The sequence below is a fragment of the Oncorhynchus tshawytscha genome, linkage group LG04 (genome assembly GCF_018296145.1).
Source record: "Oncorhynchus tshawytscha isolate Ot180627B linkage group LG04, Otsh_v2.0, whole genome shotgun sequence".
Taxonomy (NCBI): domain Eukaryota; kingdom Metazoa; phylum Chordata; class Actinopteri; order Salmoniformes; family Salmonidae; genus Oncorhynchus; species Oncorhynchus tshawytscha.
Genome location: NC_056432.1, coordinates 904,302 through 925,362, shown reverse-complemented (window position 1 = coordinate 925,362; position 21,061 = coordinate 904,302). Strand labels below are relative to the sequence as shown.

The 21,061-nt window shown below is 50.3% G+C and overlaps 1 protein-coding gene across 1 annotated transcript in view; it reads left to right on the top strand.

Annotated features, from left to right (window-relative positions):
* The window catches only part of LOC112215174 (protein RUFY3-like), a 51,051-nt gene that overhangs the window by 8,845 nt on the left and 21,145 nt on the right, over positions 1-21,061 (top strand). The window contains 9 exon segments of the mRNA XM_042320207.1: positions 2,840-2,957; positions 5,555-5,780; positions 6,776-6,837; positions 10,479-10,614; positions 10,913-10,999; positions 12,581-12,617; positions 12,620-12,666; positions 18,425-18,557; positions 18,560-18,591. Coding sequence (XP_042176141.1) covers positions 2,840-2,957; positions 5,555-5,780; positions 6,776-6,837; positions 10,479-10,614; positions 10,913-10,999; positions 12,581-12,617; positions 12,620-12,666; positions 18,425-18,557; positions 18,560-18,591 — 878 coding nt within the window.

The following is a 21,061-nucleotide window of genomic DNA, read 5'->3' as shown; positions in this document are numbered from 1 at the left end:
TGTAACCATGGGCACCCTCTTAGATATCATCCTGACCAACTTGCCCTCTAAATACACCTCTGCTGTCTTCAACCAGGATCTCAGCGTCACTGCCTCAATGCCTGCATCCGTAATGGATCCGCGGTCAAACGACCACCCCTCATCACTGTCAAACGCTCCCTAAAACACTTCTGCAAGCAGGCCTTTCTAACCAACCTGGCCTGGGTATCCTGGAAGGATATTGACCTCATCCCGTCAGTAGAGGATGCTCTTCTAAAGTGCTTTCCTCTCCATCTTAAATAAGCCCCATTCAATAAATGTAGAATTAAGATCCCATATCGCCCTTGGTTCACTCCAGACTTGACTGCCCTTGACCAGCACAAAAACATCCTGTGGCCAAGGCTTTCGACTCTGTCAATCACTGCATTCCTATCGGCAGAATCAATAGCCTTGGCTTTTCAAATGACTGCCTTGCCAGGTTCACCAACTATTTCTCTGATAGAGTTCAGTTGTCAAATCGGAGGGCCTGTTGTCCGGACCTCTGGCAGTCTCTGTGGGGGTGCTACAGGGCTCAATTCTTGGGCTGACTCTTTTCTCTGTATAGATCAATGATGTTGCTCTTGCTGCTGGTGATTCTCTGATCCACCTCTATGCAGACGACACCATTCTGTATACTTCTGGCCCTTCTTTGGACACTGTGTTAACAGTTTTATCACCAAACCCCATATACGACCCACCACTGTGACCTGTATGTTCTCGTTGGCTGGTCCTCGTTTCATATTCGTCACCAAACCCACTGGCTCCAGGTCATCTATGTTTTTGCTCGGTAAATCCCCGCCTTATCTCAGCACACTGGTCACCATAGAAACATCCACCTGTAGCACGCGCTCCAGAAGGTAAATTGCACAGGTCATCCCCAAAGCCAACACTTCCTTTGGCCGCCTTTCCTTCCAGTTCTCTGCTGCCAATGACTGGAACGAATTGCAAAAATCTCTGAATGTGAAAAATCTCTCTAACTTTAAGCATCAGCTGTCAGAGCTGCTTACCGATCACTGTACCTGTACACAGCCAATCTGTAAATAGCCCATCCAACTACCTCATCTCCATATTATTACTTACCCTCTTGCTATTTTGCACCCCAGTATCTCTACTTGCACATCATCATCTGCACATACAGTAAATCACTTCAGTATTAATGCTAAGTTGTAATTATTTTTGCCTCTATGGCCTATTTATCCCTACTCTTCTACATTTGCACACATTGTACATAAATCGAAAAATCTTTATTTTCTATTGTGTTATTGACTACGTTTGTTTATTTGTAACTCTGTTGTTGTTTGTGTCGCACTGCTTTGCTTTATCTTGGCCAGGTTGCAGTTGTAAATGAGAACTTCTTCTCAACTGGCCTACCTGGTTAACTAAAGGTGAAATAAAAAACACAAATAGTGGACTTCAGGAGGAATCAGGCTGGATACTCCCCTCCATGGAGACGGTCAGCGTACACCTCAGAGAATCTGAAATGGTCTAACCTCATGGACATCGTAGTGATGGCACGACAGTGACTCTTCAATATTCTGAAGAAATGTTGCATTTCCCAGAGGGCTCTGTGTTCTACAGGAGTAACTTCGAGAGCATACTGTTGGTCTGCATCCCAGCCTGGTACGGACCACAAGGCGCTTCAGAGTGTGATACAGCCTAACGCAGTATTGGGTGCCCACTGCCTGCCCTACAGGACACCTACAACACCAGGTGTCGCAGGAAGGCCTAGAAGATCATCATGGACCCCAGCCACCAAGCCATGCCCTGTTCTCCCATCTTCAATCACTCAGACCGGGCAGCAAAGGAGCTTCATGGGAACAACTGGAAGGACTGGCTGCTGAATAGCCACCTGCAGCTACCTGCAACCCCTTCCTCCCTGCTACTCCCCTTATGGTCTTTACTCTGCCTCTACCCCCAAGGGACATGTATTTATTCATCCTTGCTACAGTTATGTATATAGTTTATTTTTTCTATACTTTTAATACCATTTGTCATTATCTCTTTTCACTCGTCCTGTATGTTGGAGCTCGGAACCTAAACGTTTGACTGTACCTGCTTCTATCTCAAGGCCATCAGACTGTTAAACAGCCACCACTAACATTGAGTGGCTACTGCCAACACACTGTCAATGACACTGACTCTACTCCAGCCACTTTAATAATGGGAATTGATGGGAAATGATGTAAATATATCACTAGCCACTTTAAACAATGCTACCTTATATAATGTTACTTACCCTACATTATTCATCTCATATGCATACGTATATACTGTACTCTATATCATCGACTGCATCCTTATGTAATACATGTATCACTAGCCACTTTAACTATGCCACTTGGTTTACATACTTATCTCATATGTATGTACTGTACTCGATATCATCTACTGTATCTTGCCTATGCTGCTCTGTACCATCACTCATTCATATATCCTTATGTACATATTCTTTATCCCCTTACACTGTGTTATAAGACAGTAGTTTTTTTGGAATTGTTAGTTAGATTACTTGTTCGTTATTACTGCATTGTCGGAACTAGAAGCACAAGCATTTCGCTACACTCGCATTAACATCTGCTAACCATGTGTATGTGACAAATAAAATTTGATTTGATTTGATTGTACCCTGCAATCACACCTGCATCCCTGTACATGTGACTATTAAACACTCGGAATCTGATTATAATGATGTAAGTGTGACAGATTTATAACCTACTGATTCTGTTCATTCAGGATGCTTAGAAGTGCCCTTTCAGGATGATCTTAGCATTGGTGTTGTGTAGTATTGTTGGCCTAACGTGCCCTCTACCGACCCCCTCAGCCAAGAAGACGTTCCTGGGGCAGAACAAGTCTTTCTGGGGGGCCCTGGAGCTGGTGGAGAAACTCACCCCTGAGGCTGGAGAGATCACCGCCAGCGTCAAGGACCTGCCAGGACTCAAGTAAGACCTGCGCCTGAATAACGCCGTCCCTCATGTCCCCTTCCCGCCTGACTAACGCTGTCCCTAATGTCCTCTTCCCGCCTGACTGACGCCGTCCCTAATGTCCTCTTCCCGTCTGACTAACGCCGTCCCTCATGTCCTCTTCCCGTCTGACTGACGCCGTCCCTAATGTCCTCTTCCCATCTGACTGACGCCGTCCCTAATGTCCTCTTCCCGTCTGACTGACGCCGTCCCTAATGTCCTCTTCCCGCCTGACTAACGCTGTCCCTAATGTCCTCTTCCCGCCTGACTAACGCTGTCCCTAATGTCCTCTTCCCGTCTGACTAACGCTGTCCCTAATGTCCTCTTCCCGTCTGACTAACGCTGTGCCTAATGTCCTCTTCCCGTCTGACTAACGCTGTGCCTAATGTCCTCTTCCCGTCTGACTAACGCTGTGCCTAATGTCCTCTTCCCCCTAACGCTGTGCCTAATGTCCTCTGACTAACGCTGTGCCTAATGTCCTCTTCCCATCTGACTAACGCTGTGCCTAATGTCCTCTTCCCGTCTGACTAACGCTGTGCCTAATGTCCTCTTCCCGTCTAACGCTGTGCCTAATGTCCTCTTCCCGTCTGACTAACGCTGTGCCTAATGTCCTCTTCCCGTCTGACTAACGCTGTGCCTAATGTCCTCTTCCCGTCTGACTAACGCTGTGCCTAATGTCCTCTTCCCGTCTGACTAACGCTGTGCCTAATGTCCTCTTCCCGTCTAACGCTGTGCCTAATGTCCTCTTCCCGTCTGACTAACGCTGTGCCTAATGTCCTCTTCCCGTCTGACTAACGCTGTGCCTAATGTCCTCTTCCCGTCTAACGCTGTGCCTAATGTCCTCTTCCCGTCTGACTAACGCTGTGCCTAATGTCCTCTTCCCGTCTGACTAACGCTGTGCCTAATGTCCTCTTCCCATCTGACTAACGCTGTGCCTAATGTCCCCGTCTGACTAACGCTGTGCCTAATGTCCTCTTCCCGTCTAACGCTGTGCCTAATGTCCTCTTCCCGTCTGACTAACGCTGTGCCTAATGTCCTCTTCCCGTCTGACTAACGCTGTGCCTAATGTCCTCTTCCCGTCTGACTAACGCTGTGCCTAATGTCCTCTTCCCGTCTGACTAACGCTGTGCCTAATGTCCTCTTCCCGTCTGAACGCTGTGCCTAATGTCCTCTTCCCGTCTGAACGCTGTGCCTAATGTCCTCTTCCCGTCTGACTAACGCTGTGCCTAATGTCCTCTTCCCGTCTGACTAACGCTGTGCCTAATGTCCTCTTCCCGTCTGACTAACGCTGTGCCTAATGTCCTCTTCCCGTCTGACTAACGCTGTGCCTAATGTCCTCTTCCCGTCTGACTAACGCTGTGCCTAATGTCCTCTTCCCGTCTAACGCTGTGCCTAATGTCCTCTTCCCGTCTAACGCTGTGCCTAACAACACCATTCCTACATGAGAAATTCCCTCCTTTGTTTTGTTGATGGTGGTGGAAGATGCTGTCTCTGGTGTTATTTTACAGGGTTGACATCTAGTGACACACGTGTTGATGGTGGTGGAAGATGCTGTCTCTAGTGTTATTTTACAGGGTTGACATCTAGTGACCCACGTGTTGTTTTACTGTCCTTGTGGGGACTAAACAATTGATTCCCATTTAAAAATCCTATTTTACCTTACCCTCATTCTAAACCTAACCCCTAAGCCTGAAATTGCTTTTTTTTTTCCATGTGGGGACAGGCAAAATGTCCTGTCCCCACATTGGGGGGGGATAGTCTCATCTTTCAAGAGTGGTCATAATAGGCCTGTTGAAATGCATTTTTGGGAGAAGACTGATTTTCAGGATGTCTCCTGGTCTGACAAACAGAGCTGTAGCTCTGCTACCTTCCACAGCAGATGCTGAAGGGCGATATCGGTGGATGCATAGGCTTGAGAGACAGTCCAGGCAAAATAATATTTCTCTAGCTTGAACCTACTGATTTTGATGGGGATTTTGTTATGTTGATTTCTGGGGTGCAGAAATTGTAGGCTACGGGTTTTGAAACCCTCTATACTCCTTTGAGATCCATCTTTGAAAGTCACTGAGATCTCTTCTATCCATGGTTGCCAACATAATGGGCAGCTGGGCATTTTTATACAGGGACCCTCCCAAAGCATGATGGGATGTTTTAAATTCTTAATTAACTCACGAACCACACCTGTGTGGAAGCACCTGCTTTCAATATACTCCGTCTCCCTCATTTACTCCAGTGATTCCTTTATTATGGAAGTCATATCACATCCGTGATTGGGAGTCCCATAGGACGGCGCACAATTGGCCCAGCGTCGTTCGGGGTAGGCCGTCATTTTAAATAGGAATCTGTTGGTAACTGACTTGTTTGGTTAAATTAAGGTTCCATTGGTGTAAGCCCCCCCAGTATTAGATGGAGTAACACTGTGTGGTTCGATTACGATGGTAGACACTCGCACACGGTTCACTTGGTATCTGATTGGTGTAAACATGTCACACATTGTGTAGTTGATACATAATTGGCCTAATCCCCTGTTGACCAGTTGAGTTATGTGATTGGTGTAACTCCCCGTCCGTCACCAGAACCCCATTAGGAAGAGGGCGGGCCTGGCTGCGATTGGCCCTGATGCAGAAGAAGCTGTCAGATTACATGAAGACCATCATCAACAGAAAGGACCTGCTCAGTGAGTTCTACGAGTCCAACGCTCTCATGATGGAGGAGGAAGGAGCCGTGATCGCCGGACTGCTGGTTGGGTTGAACGTCATCGATGCTAATCTCTGTATGAAGGGAGAAGACCTCGACTCACAGGTTAGTACCATAGAATATATATGTGGCCCCCAGTACACATTTACAGTGGCCCCCAGTACACATTTACAGTGGTCCCCAGTACACATTTACAGTGGTCCCCAGTACACATTTACAGTGGCCCCCAGTATGCATTTACAGTGACCCCCAGTATGCATTTACAGTGGCCCCCAGTATGCATTTACAGTGACCCCCAGTATGCATTTACAGTGGCCCCCAGCCCCCCCCAGTATGCATTTACAGTGGCCCCCAGTATGCATTTACAGTGGCCCCCAGTATGCATTTACAGTGGCCCCGCAGTATGCATTTACAGTGGCCCCCAGTATGCATTTACAGTGGCCCCGCAGTATGCATTTACAGTGGCCCCGCAGTATGCATTTACAGTGGCCCCCAGTATGCATTTACAGTGGCCCCCAGTATGCATTTACAGTGGCCCCCAGTATGCATTTACAGTGGCCCCCAGTATGCATTTACAGTGGCCCCCAGTATGCATTTACAGTGGCCCCCAGTATGCATTTACAGTGGCCCCCAGTATGCATTTACAGTGGCCCCCAGTATGCATTTACAGTGGCCCCCAGTATGCATTTACAGTGGCCCCAGTATGCATTTACAGTGGCCCCCAGTATGCATTTACAGTGGCCCCGCAGTGCATTTACAGTGGCCCCCATTTTACAGTGGCCCCGCAGTATGCATTTACAGTGGCCCCAGTATGCATTTACAGTGGCCCCCAGTATGCATTTACAGTGGCCCCAGTGCGCATTTACAGTGGCCCCCAGTACGCATTTACAGTGGCCCCCAGTACGCATTTACATTGGCCCCCAGTACGCATTTACAGTGGCCCCAGTACGCATTTACAGTGGCCCCCAGTACGCATTTACAGTGGCCCCCAGTACGCATTTACTGTGGCCCCCAGTACGCATTTACAGTGGCCCATCAGTGTAGCAGCTGTTATTCTGTTATGTGGTCATACAAGTAAGTCTGTTGTATTTCCTGTGCAGGTCGGGGTGATAGATTTCTCCATGTATCTTAAGGATGGTCAAAGCAGCAAGACGGCAGAAGGGTGCGTTCCTCTTTTAATACCGCTAGCCCCTCCCATTAACAATGATAGCCACTCCCCTTAACAATGATAGCCCCTCCCCTTGACAATGCTAGCCCCTCCCCTTAACAATGATAGCCACTCCCCTTAACAATGATAGCCACTCCCCTTAACAATGATAGCCCCTCCCTGGACAATGCTAGCCCCTCCCCTTAACAACGCATTCCCCTCCCCTTAACAATGATAGCCCCTCCCCTTAACAACGCATTCCCCTCCCCTTAACAATGATAGCCCCTCCCCTTGACAATGCTAGCCCCTCCCTTTAACAATGATAGCCCCTCCCCTTAACAATGCTTTCCCCTTCCCTTAACAACGCTAGCCCCTCCCCTTAATACCGCTAGCCCCTCACCTTAATAACGCTAGCCCCTCACCTTAATACCGCTAGCCCCTCACCTTAACAACGCTAGCCCCTCACCTTAACATCGCTAGCCCCTCACCTTAACAACGCTAACCCCTCACCTTAATTACCGCTAGCCCCTCACATTAACAACGCTAGCCCCTCACCTTAATAACGCTAGCCCCTCACCTTAACAACGCTACCTTAACCCCCCCTCACCTTAATTACCGCTAGCCCCTCACATTAACAAAGCTCGCCCCTCACCTTAATAACGCTAGCCCCTCACCTTAATACCGCTAGCCCCTCACCTCATCCCGCCCCTCACCGCTAGCCCCTCACCTCACCCGCCCCTTACTAGCCCCTTTTTGCAATTCTTTCCAGTCGCAGGCAGCAGAGAACTGGAAGGAAAGACGGCCAAATGAGGTTTTGGCTTTAGGGATGATCAGTGAGATACACCTGCTGGAGCGCGTGCTACGGTTGGGTGTTGCCATCGTGACCAGTGAACTGAGATAAGGCGGAGCTTTACCTAGCATAGACTTGTAGATGACCTGGAGCCAGTGGGTCTGGCGACGAATATGTAGCGAGGGCCAGCCGACTAGAGCATACAGGTCGCAGGTGTGGGTGGTATAAGGTGCTTTAGTAACCAAACGGATGGCACTGTGATAAACTGCATCCAGTTTGCTGAGTCGAGTATTGGAAGCTATTTTGTAGATGACATCGCCGAAGTCGAGGATCGGTAGGATAGTCAGTTTTACTGGGGTAAATTTTGCGGTGTGAGTGAAGGAGGCTTTGTTGCGAAATAGAAAGCCGACTCTAGATTTGATTTTGGATTGGAGATATTTGATATGAGTCTGGAAGGAGAGTTTGCAGTCTAGCCAGACACCTAGGTACTTATAGATGTCCACATATTCTAGGTCGGAACCATCCAGTGTGGTGATGCTAGTCGGGCGTGCGGGTGCAGGCAGCGAACGGTTGAAAAGGATGCATTTGGTTTTGCTAGCGTTTAAGAGTAGTTGGAGGCCACGGAAGGAGTGTTGTATGGCATTGAAGCTCATTTGGAGGTTAGATAGCACAGTGTCCAAGGAAGGGCCAGAAGTATACAGAATGGTGTCGTCTGCGTAGAGGTGGATCAGGGAATCGCCCGCGCAAGAGCAACATCATTGATATATATACAGAGAAAAGAGTCGGACCGAGAACTGAACCCTGTGGTACCCCCATAGAGACTGCCAGAGGACAGGACAACATGCCCTCCGATTTGACACACTGAACTCTGTCTGCAAAGTAGTTGGTGAACCAGGCAAGGCAGTCATTAGAAAAACCGAGGCTACTGAGTCTGCCGATAAGAATATGGTGATTGACAGAGTCGAAAGCCTTGGCCAGGTCGATGAAGACGGCTGCACAGTGCTGTCTTTTATCGATGGCGGTTATGATATCGTTTAGTACCTTGAGCGTGGCTGAGGTGCACCCGTGACCGGCTCGGAAACGGATTGCACAGCGGAGAAGGTATGATGGGATTCGAGATGGTCAGTGATCTGTTTGTTAACTTGGCTTTCGAAGACCTTAGATAGGCAGGGCAGGATGGATATAGGTCTGTAACAATTTTGGGTCCAGGGTCTCTCCCCCTTTGAAGAGGGGGATGACCGCGCAGCTTTCAATCCTTGGGGATCTCAGATGATACAAAGGAGATGTTGAACAGGCTGATAATAGGGGTTGCGACAATGGCTGCGGACAGTTTCAGAAATAAAGGGTCCAGATTGTCAAGCCCAGCTGATTTGTACGTGTCCAGGTTTTGCAGCTCTTTCAGAACATCTGCTATCTGGATTTGGGTAAAGGAGAAGCTGGGGAGGCGTGGGCGAGTAGCTGCGGGGGGCGGAGCTGTTGGTTCGAGGTTGGAGTAGCCAGGAGGAAGGCATGGCCAGCCGTTGAGAAATGCTTGTTGAAGTTTTCGATTATCACGGATTTATCGGTGGTGACGGTGTTACCTAGCCTCAGTGCAGTGGGCAGCTGGGAGGAGGTGCTCTTGTTCTCCATGGACTTTACAGTGTCCCAAAACTTTTTGGAGTTCGAGCTACAGGATGCACATTTCTGCTTGAAAAGCTGGCCTTTGCTTTCCTGACTGACTGCGTGTTTTGGTTCCTGACTTCCTGAACAGTTGCATATCGCGGGGACTATTCGATGCTAGTGTTGTGCCCTCCCAGCCCTAGTGTTGTGCCCTCCCAGCCCTAGTGTTGTGCCCTCCCAGCCCTAGTGCCGCGCCCTCCCAGCCCTAGTGCCGCGCCCTCCCAGCCCTAGTGCCGCGCCCTCCCAGCCCTAGTGCCGCGCCCTCCCAGCCCTAGTGCCGCGCCCTCCCAGCCCTAGTGCCGCGCCCTCCCAGCCCTAGTGCCGCGCCCTCCCAGCCCTAGTGCCGCGCCTCCCAGCCCTAGTGCCGCGCCCTCCCAGCCCTAGTGCCGCGCCCTCCCAGCCCTAGTGCCGCGCCCTCCCAGCCCTAGTGCCGCGCCCTCCCAGCCCTAGTGCCGCGCCCTCCCAGCCCTAGTGCCGCGCCCTCCCAGCCCTGCCCTCCCAGCCCTAGTGCCGCGCCCTCCCAGCCCTAGTGCCGCGCCCTCCCAGCCCTAGTGCCGCGCCCTCCCAGCCCTAGTGCCGCGCCCTCCCAGCCCTAGTGCTCCCAGCCCTAGTGCCGCGCCCTCCCAGCCCTAGTGCCGCGCCCTCCCAGCCCTAGTGCCGCCCAGCCCTCCCGCGCCCAGCCCTAGTGCCGCGCCCTCCCAGCCCTAGTGCCGCCCTAGCCCTCCCAGCCCTAGTGCCGCGCCCTCCCAGCCCTAGTGCCGCGCCCTCCCAGCCCTAGTGCCGCGCCCCCCAGCCCTAGTGCCGCGCCCCCCCAGCCCTAGTGCCGCGCCCTCCCAGCCCTAGTGCCGCGCCCTCTCAGCCCTAGTGCCGCGCCCTCCCAGCCCTAGTGCCGCGCCCTCCCAGCCCTAGTGCCGCGCCCTCCCAGCCCTAGTGCCGCGCCCTCCCAGCCCTAGTGCCGCGCCCTCCCAGCCCTAGTGCCGCCTCCCAGCCCTAGTGCCGCGCCCTCCCAGCCCTAGTGCCGCGCCCTCCCAGCCCTAGTGCCGCGCCCTCCCAGCCCTAGTGCCGCGCCCTCCCAGCCCTAGTGCCGCGCCCTCCCAGCCCTAGTGCCGCGCCCTCCCAGCCCTAGTGCCGCGCCCTCCCAGCCCTAGTGTGAGATGAGCTGGCTTTTGCTTCCAAGTATTTCTCAATTCTTCCCCCCCCCCACCAGGGATGGCCAGATCACAGCCATCCTGGACCAGAAGAACTATGTTGAGGAGCTCAACAGACACCTGAGTGCTTCAGTCAACAACCTGCAGGCCAAAGTAGACGCTATGGAGAAGTCCAACACCAAGCTCACTGAAGAGGTTGGCTTATTTTTTTATTTGACCACAGTTTGATTTAACATGCAGTCTACAACTGGGTTGTGTAGAGGTTGTGTTGAGGTCAACAGAACGTTGTCTTAATGTCAAGTGAAATGCCATTCTTTCAAGCTCTAAACCCAACAATGCAGTAATCAATAGCCTTGGTTGTCTGAAAGTAAATCTGATATTTCTCCACTGGTGTGGAACATTTTACAGGGTTCTCTTGCAAAATAGATTTTTATCTCAATGAGACAAACCTGTATAAATAAAGGTCAAATACACTCAAACCTGGTGTGTCCAGCTTGCAGTAGCCAACAACAGGATCATCACCCTACAAGAGGATGTAGAACGAGTCAAGGAGGAGAGCTCCAACCAGTCCAGTCGCAAGGTAAAACGGACAACCACTGTTCATTTTGAAGTATTTAACCATTATTGAACTAGGCAAGTCAGTTAAGAACAAATTCTTATTTACAACAACGGCCTAGGAACAGTGGGTTAACTGCCTTATTCAGGGGCAGAACGACATATTGTACCTTGTCAGCTCTGGGATTCGATCCAGCAACCTTTCAGTTACTGGGCCAATGCTCTAACCACTAGGCTACCTGCTGGTTACTGGCCCAACACTCTAACCACTAGGCTACCTGCTGGTTACTGGCCCAACACTCTAACCACTAGGCTACCTGCTGGTTACTGGCCCAACACTCTAACCACTAGGCTACCTGCTGGTTACTGGCCCAACACTCTAACCACTAGGCTACCTGCTGGTTACTGGCCCAACACTCTAACCACTAGGCTACCTGCTGGTTACTGGCCCAACACTCTAACCACTAGGCTACCTGCTGGTTACTGGCCCAACACTCTAACCACTAGGCTACCTGCTGGTTACTGGCCCAACACTCTAACCACTAGGCTACCTGCTGGTTACTGGCCCAACACTCTAACCACTAGGCTACCTGCTGGTTACTGGCCCAACACTCTAACCACTAGGCTACCTGCTGGTTACTGGCCCAACACTCTAACCACTAGGCTACCTGCTGGTTACTGGCCCAACACTCTAACCACTAGTCTACCTGCTGGTTACTGACCCAACGCTCTAACCACTAGGCTACCTGCTGGTTACTGGCCCAACACTCTAACCACTAGGCTACCTGCTGGTTACTGGCCCAACACTCTAACCACTAGGCTACCTGCTGGTTACTGACCCAACGCTCTAACCACTAGGCTACCTGCTGATTACTGGCCCAACACTCTAACCACTAGGCTACCTGCTGGTTACTGGCCCAACACTCTAACCACTAGGCTACCTGCTGGTTACTGCCCCAAAGCTCTAACCACTAGGCTACCTGCCGCCTCACATCGTGCAGCCATATGTGGAAATGATCTCAAATGCAGAAATTGATGAAAAATCAGGAAATTAGAAGTTAAATTGAACAGTATAAAACAATCAGAATGGAGAAAGAAACCACCCAACGGTCACCTACTACTCATAAAGCACATGCACAACTTTTATTATCCAAAAATAGAGTGATGTGATATTTTGACCATATTGCCCAGCCTTAGTAACTAGCTAGCAAGCAATGCTAAGGAGGTTAGCAGAATGCTAGATGACTAGCATTTCAGGCCAACAAACACTTTCCTCACACGCTAGGAACGTATTTCCTCCAATGTGACGTTCCTAGCGTGTGAGGAACATAAAAGGTGCCTCTCGCTCCCAAAACACACGTTTTCTGGAGACTTGAGGGCAGAGTGCTGATGACATCACCCACTGTATGTGTATCTGGTAGCCTGATTGATCCATACTGAGGAGAAATCCAATGTGTCCCTGACCACCTTCTGAACACAATCAGACCGCAACGCGACCTGTCTTTTCCATGCCATCTTCGTATACTGATCGCAGAAATCGCATGTAAATGTCAAGTGTGGACGAGGCCTGATATGTAGGATGAAGTAATTAGGACGACTTTCCCAGGCATCGCGGGCAGGGGACAGCTTGGCAGACGGTCAGGTGCTGGGGAGGCACGCAAACAGCTCAAGGAGGAAACACAGCTACGATTGGTCAGTTTGTCTCTCTCCCTAATCGCTGAGAAATATCATATCCTGTATTAACCCATCCCTCCATCCATCCATCCTGTATTAACCCCTCCATCCATCCATCCTGTATTAACCCCTTCATCCTTCCATCCCTCCATCCATCCTGTATTAACCCATCCATCCATCCATCCTGCATTAACCCATCCATCCATCCTGTATTAACCCATCCATCCATCCTGTATTAACCCATCCCTCCATCCATCCATCCATCCATCCTGTATTAACCCATCCATCCATCCATCCTGTATTAACCCCTTCATCCTTCCATCCCTCCATCCATCCTGTATTAACCCATCCACCCATCCATCCTGTATTAACCCATCCATCCATCCATCCTGTATTAACCCCTTCATCCTTCCATCCCTCCATCCATCCTGTATTAACCCATCCCTCCATCCATCCTGTATTAATCCATCCATCCCTCCTGTATTAACCCCCCCCATCCATCCCTCCATCCATCCTGTATTAACCCATCCATCCATCCATCCCTCCATCCATCCTGTATTAACCCCTCCTCCATCCTGTATTAACCCACCCATCCATCCTGTATTAACCCATCCATCCATCCTGTATTAACCCCTCCCTCCATCCTGTATTAACCCACCCATCCATCCTGTATTAACCCATCCATCCATCCTGTATTAACCCATCCCTCCATCCTGTATTAACCCACCCCTCCCTCCATCCATCCTGTATTAACCCCTCCCCCCTCCATCCATCCATCCATCCTGTATTAACCCACCCCTCCATCCATCCATCTATCCTGTATTAACCCACCCCTCCCTCATCCATCCTGTATTAACCCATCCCTCCATCCATCCATCCATCCTGTATTAACCCATCTCTCCCTCCATCCTGTATTAACCCATCCCTCATCCATCCATCCTGTATTAACCCATCCATCCATCCTGTATTAACCATCCATCCATCCATCCATCCATCCTGTATTAACCCATCCATCCTGTATTAACCCATCCATCCTGTATTAACCCATCCATCCATCCATCCTGTATTAACCCACCTCCATCCATCCATCATGTATTAACCCACCCATCCCTCCATCCATCCATCATGTATTAACCCACCCATCCCTCCATCCATCCATCATGTATTAACCCACCCCTCCATCTATCCATCCTGTATTAACCCACCCCTCCATCCATCCCTCCATCCATCCATCCATCCTGTATTAAACCCTCCCACCCTCCTGTATTAACCCACCCCTCCATCCATCCCTCCATCCATCCTGCATTAACCCCTCTCTCCATCCTGTATTAACCCACCCCTCCATCCATCCCTCCATCCATCCATCCATCCATCCATCCATCCTGTATTAACCCATCCATCCATCCATCCATCCATCCTGTATTAACCCCTCCCTCCATCCTGTATTAACCCACCCCTCCATCCATCCTGTATTAACCCACCCTCCCTCCATCCATCCATCCTGTATTAACCCACCCCTCCATCCTGTATTAACCCATCTCTCCCTCCCTCCATCCTGTATTAACCCCTCCATCCATCCTGTATTAACCCACCCCTCCATCCATCCACCCTCCTGTATTATCCCATCCATCCCTCCATCCATCCATCCTGTATTAACCCATCCATCCATCCTGTAATATCCCATCCATCCATCCTGTATTAACCCACCCCTCCATCCTGTATTAACCCATCCATCCATCCTGTATTATCCCCTCCCTCTATCCATCCATCCATCCATCCATCCTGTATTAACCCCCTCCCTCCATCCTGTATTAACCCATCACTCCATCCTGTATTATCCCCTCCCTCCATCCATCCATCCATCCTGTATTAACCCACCCCTCCCTCCATCCATCCATCCATCCTGTATTAAGCCATCTCTCCCTCCATCCATCCATCCATCCTGTATTAACCCATCTCTCCCTCCATCCATCCATCCATCCTGTATTAACCCCTCCATCCATCCATCCTGTATTAACCCCTCCCCATCCATCCATCCATCCATCCATCCTGTATTAACCCATCCCTCCATCCTGTATTAACCCACCCCTCCCTCCATCCATCCTGTATTAACCCCTCCCCCTCCATCCATCCATCCATCCTGTATTAACCCACCCCTCCATCCATCCTGTATTAACCCACCCCTCCCTCATCCATCCTATATTAACCCATCCCTCCATCCATCCATCCATCCTGTATTAACCCACCCCTCCCTCCCTCCATCCATCCATCCATCCTGTATTAACCCATCTCTCCCTCCATCCTGTATTAACCCATCCCTCATCCATCCATCCTGTATTAACCCATCCATCCATCCTGTATTAACCATCCATCCATCCATCCTGTATTAACCCATCCCTCCATCCATCCATCCTGTATTAACCTCCATCCATCCATCCTGTATTAACCCCTTCATCCTTCCATCCCTCCATCCATCCTGTATTAACCCATCCATCCATCCATCCTGTATTAACCCATCCATCCATCCATCCTGTAATATCCCATCCATCCCTCCATCCATCCATCCTGTATTAACCCATCCCTCCATCCATCCTGTATTAACCCATCCATCCATCCTGTATTAATCCATCCCTCCATCCATCCATCCTGTCCTGTTAACCCACTCCTCCATCCCTCCCTCCATCCTGTATTAACCCATCCATCCCTTCATCCATCCATCCTGTATTAACCCATCCATCCCTCCATCCATCCATCCTGTATTAACCCATCCATCCATCCCTCCATCCTTCCATCCTGTATTAACCCATCCCTCCATCCATCCTGTATTAACCCACCCCTCCATCCATCCATCCATCCATCCATCCTGTATTAACCCCTCCCACCCTCCTGTATTAACCCATCCCTCCATCCATCCACCCTCCCGTATTAACCCCTCCATCCATCCATCCATCCTGTATTAAACCCTCCCTCCCTCCTGTATTAACCCCTCCCACCCTCCTGTATTAACCCCTCCCTCCATCCATCCTGTATTAACCCATCCATCCCTCCATCCTTCCATCCTGTATTAACCCATCCATCCTTCCATCCTATATTAATAACCCATCCTGTATTAATCCATCCATCCCTCCATCCTGTATTAACCCATCCATCCCTCCTTCCCTCCATCCTGTATTAACCCATCCATCCTTCCATCCTGTATTAACCCATCCATCCCTCCATCCTTCCATCCTATATTAATAACCCATCCATCCCTCCATCCATCCTGTATTAACCCATCCATCCCTCCATCCTGTATTAACCCATCCACCCTCCATCCTTCCATCCTATATTAATAACCCATCCTGTATTAACCCATCCATCCCTCCATCCTGTATTAACCCATCCATCCCTCCATCCTTCCATCCTGTATTAACCCATCCATCCCTCCATCCATCCATCCTGTATTAACCCATCCATCCCTCCATCTATCCTGTATTAACCCATCCATCCCTCCATCCTGTATTAACCCATCCATCCCTCCATCCTTCCATCCTATATTAATAACCCATCCTGTATTAACCCATCCCTCCATCCCTCCATCCATCCTGTATTAACCCCTCCCTCCATCCCTCCATCCTGTATTATAACCCCTCCATCCATCCATCCTGTATTAACCCACCTCTCCCTCCATCCATCCTGTATTAACCCCTCCCTCCATCCATCCATCCATCCTGTATTAACCCCTCCATCCATCCATCCTGTATTAACCCACCCCTCCATCCATCCATCCGGTATTAACCCACCCCTCCATCCATCCATCCGGTATTAACCCCTCAATCCATCCATCCTGTATTAACCCACCCCTCCCTCCCATCCTCCTGTTTTAACCCCTCCCTCCATCCTGTATTAACCCCTCCATCCATCCATCCATCCTGTATTAACCCCCTCCCTCCCTCCCATCCATCCTGTATTAACCCCTCCCTCCATCCTGTATTAACCCCTCCCTCCATCCATCCATCCATCCATCCTGTATTAACCCCTCCCTCCCATCCATCCTGTATTAACCCCTCCCTCCATCCTGTATTAACCCCTCCCTCCATCCATCCTGTATTAACCCCTCCCTCCATCCTGTATTAACCCCTCCCTCCATCCTGTATTAACCCCTCCATCCATCCTGTATTAACCCCTCCCTCCATCCTGTATTAACCCCTCCCTCCATCCTGTATTAACCCCTCCCTCCATCCTGTATTAACCCCTCCCTCCATCCATCCTGTATTAACCCCTCCCTCCATCCTGTATTAACCCCTCCTCCATCCATCCATCCATCCATCCTGTATTAACCCCTCCCTCCCATCCATCCTGTATTAACCCCTCCCTCCATCCTGTATTAACCCCTCCCTCCATCCATCCTGTATTAACCCCTCCCTCCATCCTGTATTAACCTCCATCCATCCTGTATTAACCCCTCCATCCATCCTGTATTAACCCCTCCCTCCATCCTGTATTAACCCCTCCCTCCATCCGTCCATCCATCCTGTATTAACCCCTCCCTCCCATCCTCCTGTATTAACCCCTCCATCCATCCTGTATTAACCCCTCCCTCCATCTTGTATTAACCCCTCCCTCCATCCATCCATCCATCCTGTATTAACCCCTCCCTCCATCCTGTATTAACCCCTCCCTCCATCCGTCCATCCATCCTGTATTAACCCCTCCCTCCCATCCTCCTGTATTAACCCCTCCATCCATCCTGTATTAACCCCTCCCTCCATCTTGTATTAGCCCCTCCCTCCATCCATCCATCCATCCTGTATTAACCCCTCCTCCATACATCCATCCATCCTGTATTAACCCCTGCATCCATCCATCCTGTATTAACTCCTCCCTCCATACATCCATCCATCCTGTATTAACCCCTGCATCCATCCATCCTGTATTAACCCCTCCCCTCCATCCATCCCTCCATCCTGTATTAACCCACCCTCCATCCATCCACCCTGTATTAACCCATCCATCCATCCATCCTGTATTAACCCATCCATCCCTCCATCCTGTATTAACCCACCCCTCCCTCCCATCCATCCTGTGTTAACCCACCCCTCCATCCATCCTGTTTTAACCCCTCCCTCCCATCCATCCTGTTTTAACCCACCCCTCCTGTATTAACCCACCCCTCCATCCATCCTGTATTAACCCATCCATCCTGTATTAACCCACCCCTCCATCCATCCTGTATTAACCCATCCATCCTGTATTAACCCATCCATCCATCCATCCTGTATTAACCCATCCCTCCATCCATCCTGTATTAACCCACCCCTCCATCCATCCTGTATTAACCCATCCATCCTGTATTAACCCATCCATCCATCCATCCTGTATTAACCCATCCCTCCATCCATCCTGTATTAACCCATCCCTCCATCCATCCTGTATTAACCCATCCATCCTGTATTAACCCATCCATCCTGTATTAACCCATCCATCCATCCATCCTGTATTAACCCATCCCTCCATCCATCCTGTATTAACCCATCCCTCCATCCATCCTGTATTAACCCCTCCATCCATCCATCCATCCATCCATCCATCCATCATCCTGTATTAACCCCTCCCCCTCCATCCTGTATTAATCTCTCTCGTGTGTCTCTCTCTCTGACTCTCTCTCTCGTGTGTGTGTATGTCTCTCTCGTGTCTCTTTGTCTCTCTCTCGTGTGTGTGTATGTCTCTCTCGTGTCTCTTTTGTCTCTCTCTCTCGTGTGTCTGTCTCTCTCGCTCTCACTGTCTCCGTCTCTAGGATGTAGAGAAGGAGTTGGAGGTTCAGATTGGTATGAAGCAGGAGATGGAGCTGTCTATGAAGATGTTAGAGACGGATATGTGTGAGAAACAGGATGCTCTGGTTGAGCTACGACAACAGCTAGAAGACCTCAGGTCCTCAACCAGCAGCTAGCGCAGAAGTCCCAGGTAGGCCTAGAAACACACTGTGTTTGTCATAGTCACCAGTGACTGGACTCCTCTGCCCCTCCAGTATCAGTGACTTGACTCCACTACCCCTCCAGTATCGTAGTGACTGGACTCCTCTGCCCCTCTAGTATCATTGTGACTTGACTCTTCTGCCCCTCCAGTATCAGTGACTTGACTCCTCTGCCCCTCCAGTATCAGTGACCTTGACTCCTCTACCCCCCAGTATCGTAGTGACTGGACTCCTCTGCCCCTCTAGTATCATTGTGACTTGACTCTTCTGCCCCTCCAGTATCAGTGACTTGACTCTTCTGCCCCTCCAGTATCATAGTGACTTGACTCCTCTACCCCTCCAGTATCTCACTTGACCCCTCTACCCCTCCAGTATCTCACTTGACCCCTCTACCCCTCCAGTATCATATTGACATGACCCTCTACCCCTCCAGTATCAGTGACTTGACCCCTCTACCCTCCAGTATCATAGTGACTTGACTCCTCTCCCCCTCCAGTATCATAGTGACTTGACCCTCTACCCCTCAGGTATCATAGTGACTTGACTCCTCTACCCTCCAGTATCATATTGACATGACTCCTCTGCCCTCCAGTATCATATTGACTTGACTCCTCTGCCCCTCCAGTATCATATTGACATGACCCCTCTACCCCTCCAGTATCATAGTGACTTGACTCCTCTCCCCTCCAGTATCATAGTGACTTGACCCCTCTACCCCTCAGGTATCATAGTGACTTGACCCCTCTCCCCTCCAGTATCATAGTGAATTGACTCCTCTGCCCCTCCAGTATCATAGTGAATTGACTCCTCTCCCCTCCAGTATCATAGTGACTTGACCCTCTACCCCTCCAGTATCATATTGACTTGACTCCTCTGCCCCTCCAGTATCATATTGACATGACCCCTCTACCCTCCAGTACCAGTGACTTGACCCTCTACACCTCCAGTATCATAGTGTCTTGACTCCTCTGCCCCTCCAGTATCATAGTGACTTGACCCCTCTACCCCTCAGGTATCATAGTGACTTGACTCCTCTACCCCTCCAGTATCATAGTGACTTGACCCCTCTACCCCTCAGGTATCATAGTGACTTGACTCCTCTACCCCTCCAGTATCATATTGACATGACTCCTCTGCCCCTCCAGTATCATATTGACATGACCCTCTACCCCTCCAGTATCAGTGACTTGACCCCTCTCCCCTCCAGTATCATAGTGAATTGACTCCTCTGCCCCTCCAGTATCGTAGTGACTGGACTCCTCTGCCCCTCTAGTATCATTGTGACTTGACTCTTCTGCCCCTCCAGTATCAGTGACTTGACTCCTCTGCCCCTCCAGTATCAGTGACCTTGACTCCTCTACCCCTCCAGTATCGTAGTGACTGGACTCCTCTGCCCCTCTAGTATCATTGTGACTTGACTCTTCTGCCCCTCCAGTATCATAGTGACTTGACTCCTCTACCCCTCCAGTATCAGACTTGACCCCTCTACCCCTCCAGTATCTCACTTGACCCCTCTACCCTCCAGTATCATATTGACATGACCCCTCTACCCCTCCAGTATCAGTGACTTGACCCCTCTACCCCTCCAGTATCATAGTGACTTGACTCCTCTCCCCCAGTATCATAGTGACTTGACCCCTCTACCCTCAGGTATCATAGTGACTTGACTCCTCTACCCCTCCAGTATCATATTGACATGACTCCTCTGCCCCTCCAGTATCATATTGACTTGACTCCTCTGCCCCTCCAGTATCATATTGACATGACTCCTCTACCCCTCCAGTATCATATTGACATGACTCCTCTGCCCCTCCAGTATCATATTGACTTGACTCCTCTGCCCCTCCAGTAACATATTGACATGACCCCTCTACCCCTCCAGTATCAGTGACTTGACCCCTCTACCCCTCCAGTATCATAGTGACTTGACTCCTCTCCCCCTCCAGTATCATAGTGACTTGACCCCTCTACCCCTCAGGTATCATAGTGACTTGACCCCTCTCCCCCTCCAGTATCATAGTGAATTGACTCCTCTGCCCCTCCAGTATCATAGTGAATTGACTCCTCTCCCCTCCAGTATCATAGTGACTTGACCCCTCTACCCCTCCAGTATCATATTGACTTGACTCCTCTGCCCCTCCAGTATCATATTGACATGACCCCTCTACCCCTCCAGTACCAGTGACTTAACCCCTCTACACCTCCAGTATCATAGTGTCTTGACTCCTCTGCCCCTCCAGTATCATAGTGACTTGACCCCTCTACCCCTCAGGTATCATAGTGACTTGACTCCTCTACCCCTCCAGTATCAGACTTGACCCCTCTACCCCTCCAGTATCTCACTTGACCCCTCTACCCCTCCAGTATCATATTGACATGACCCCTCTACCCCTCCAGTATCAGTGACTTGACCCCTCTACCCCTCCAGTATCAGTGACTTGACTCCTCTGCCCCTCCAGT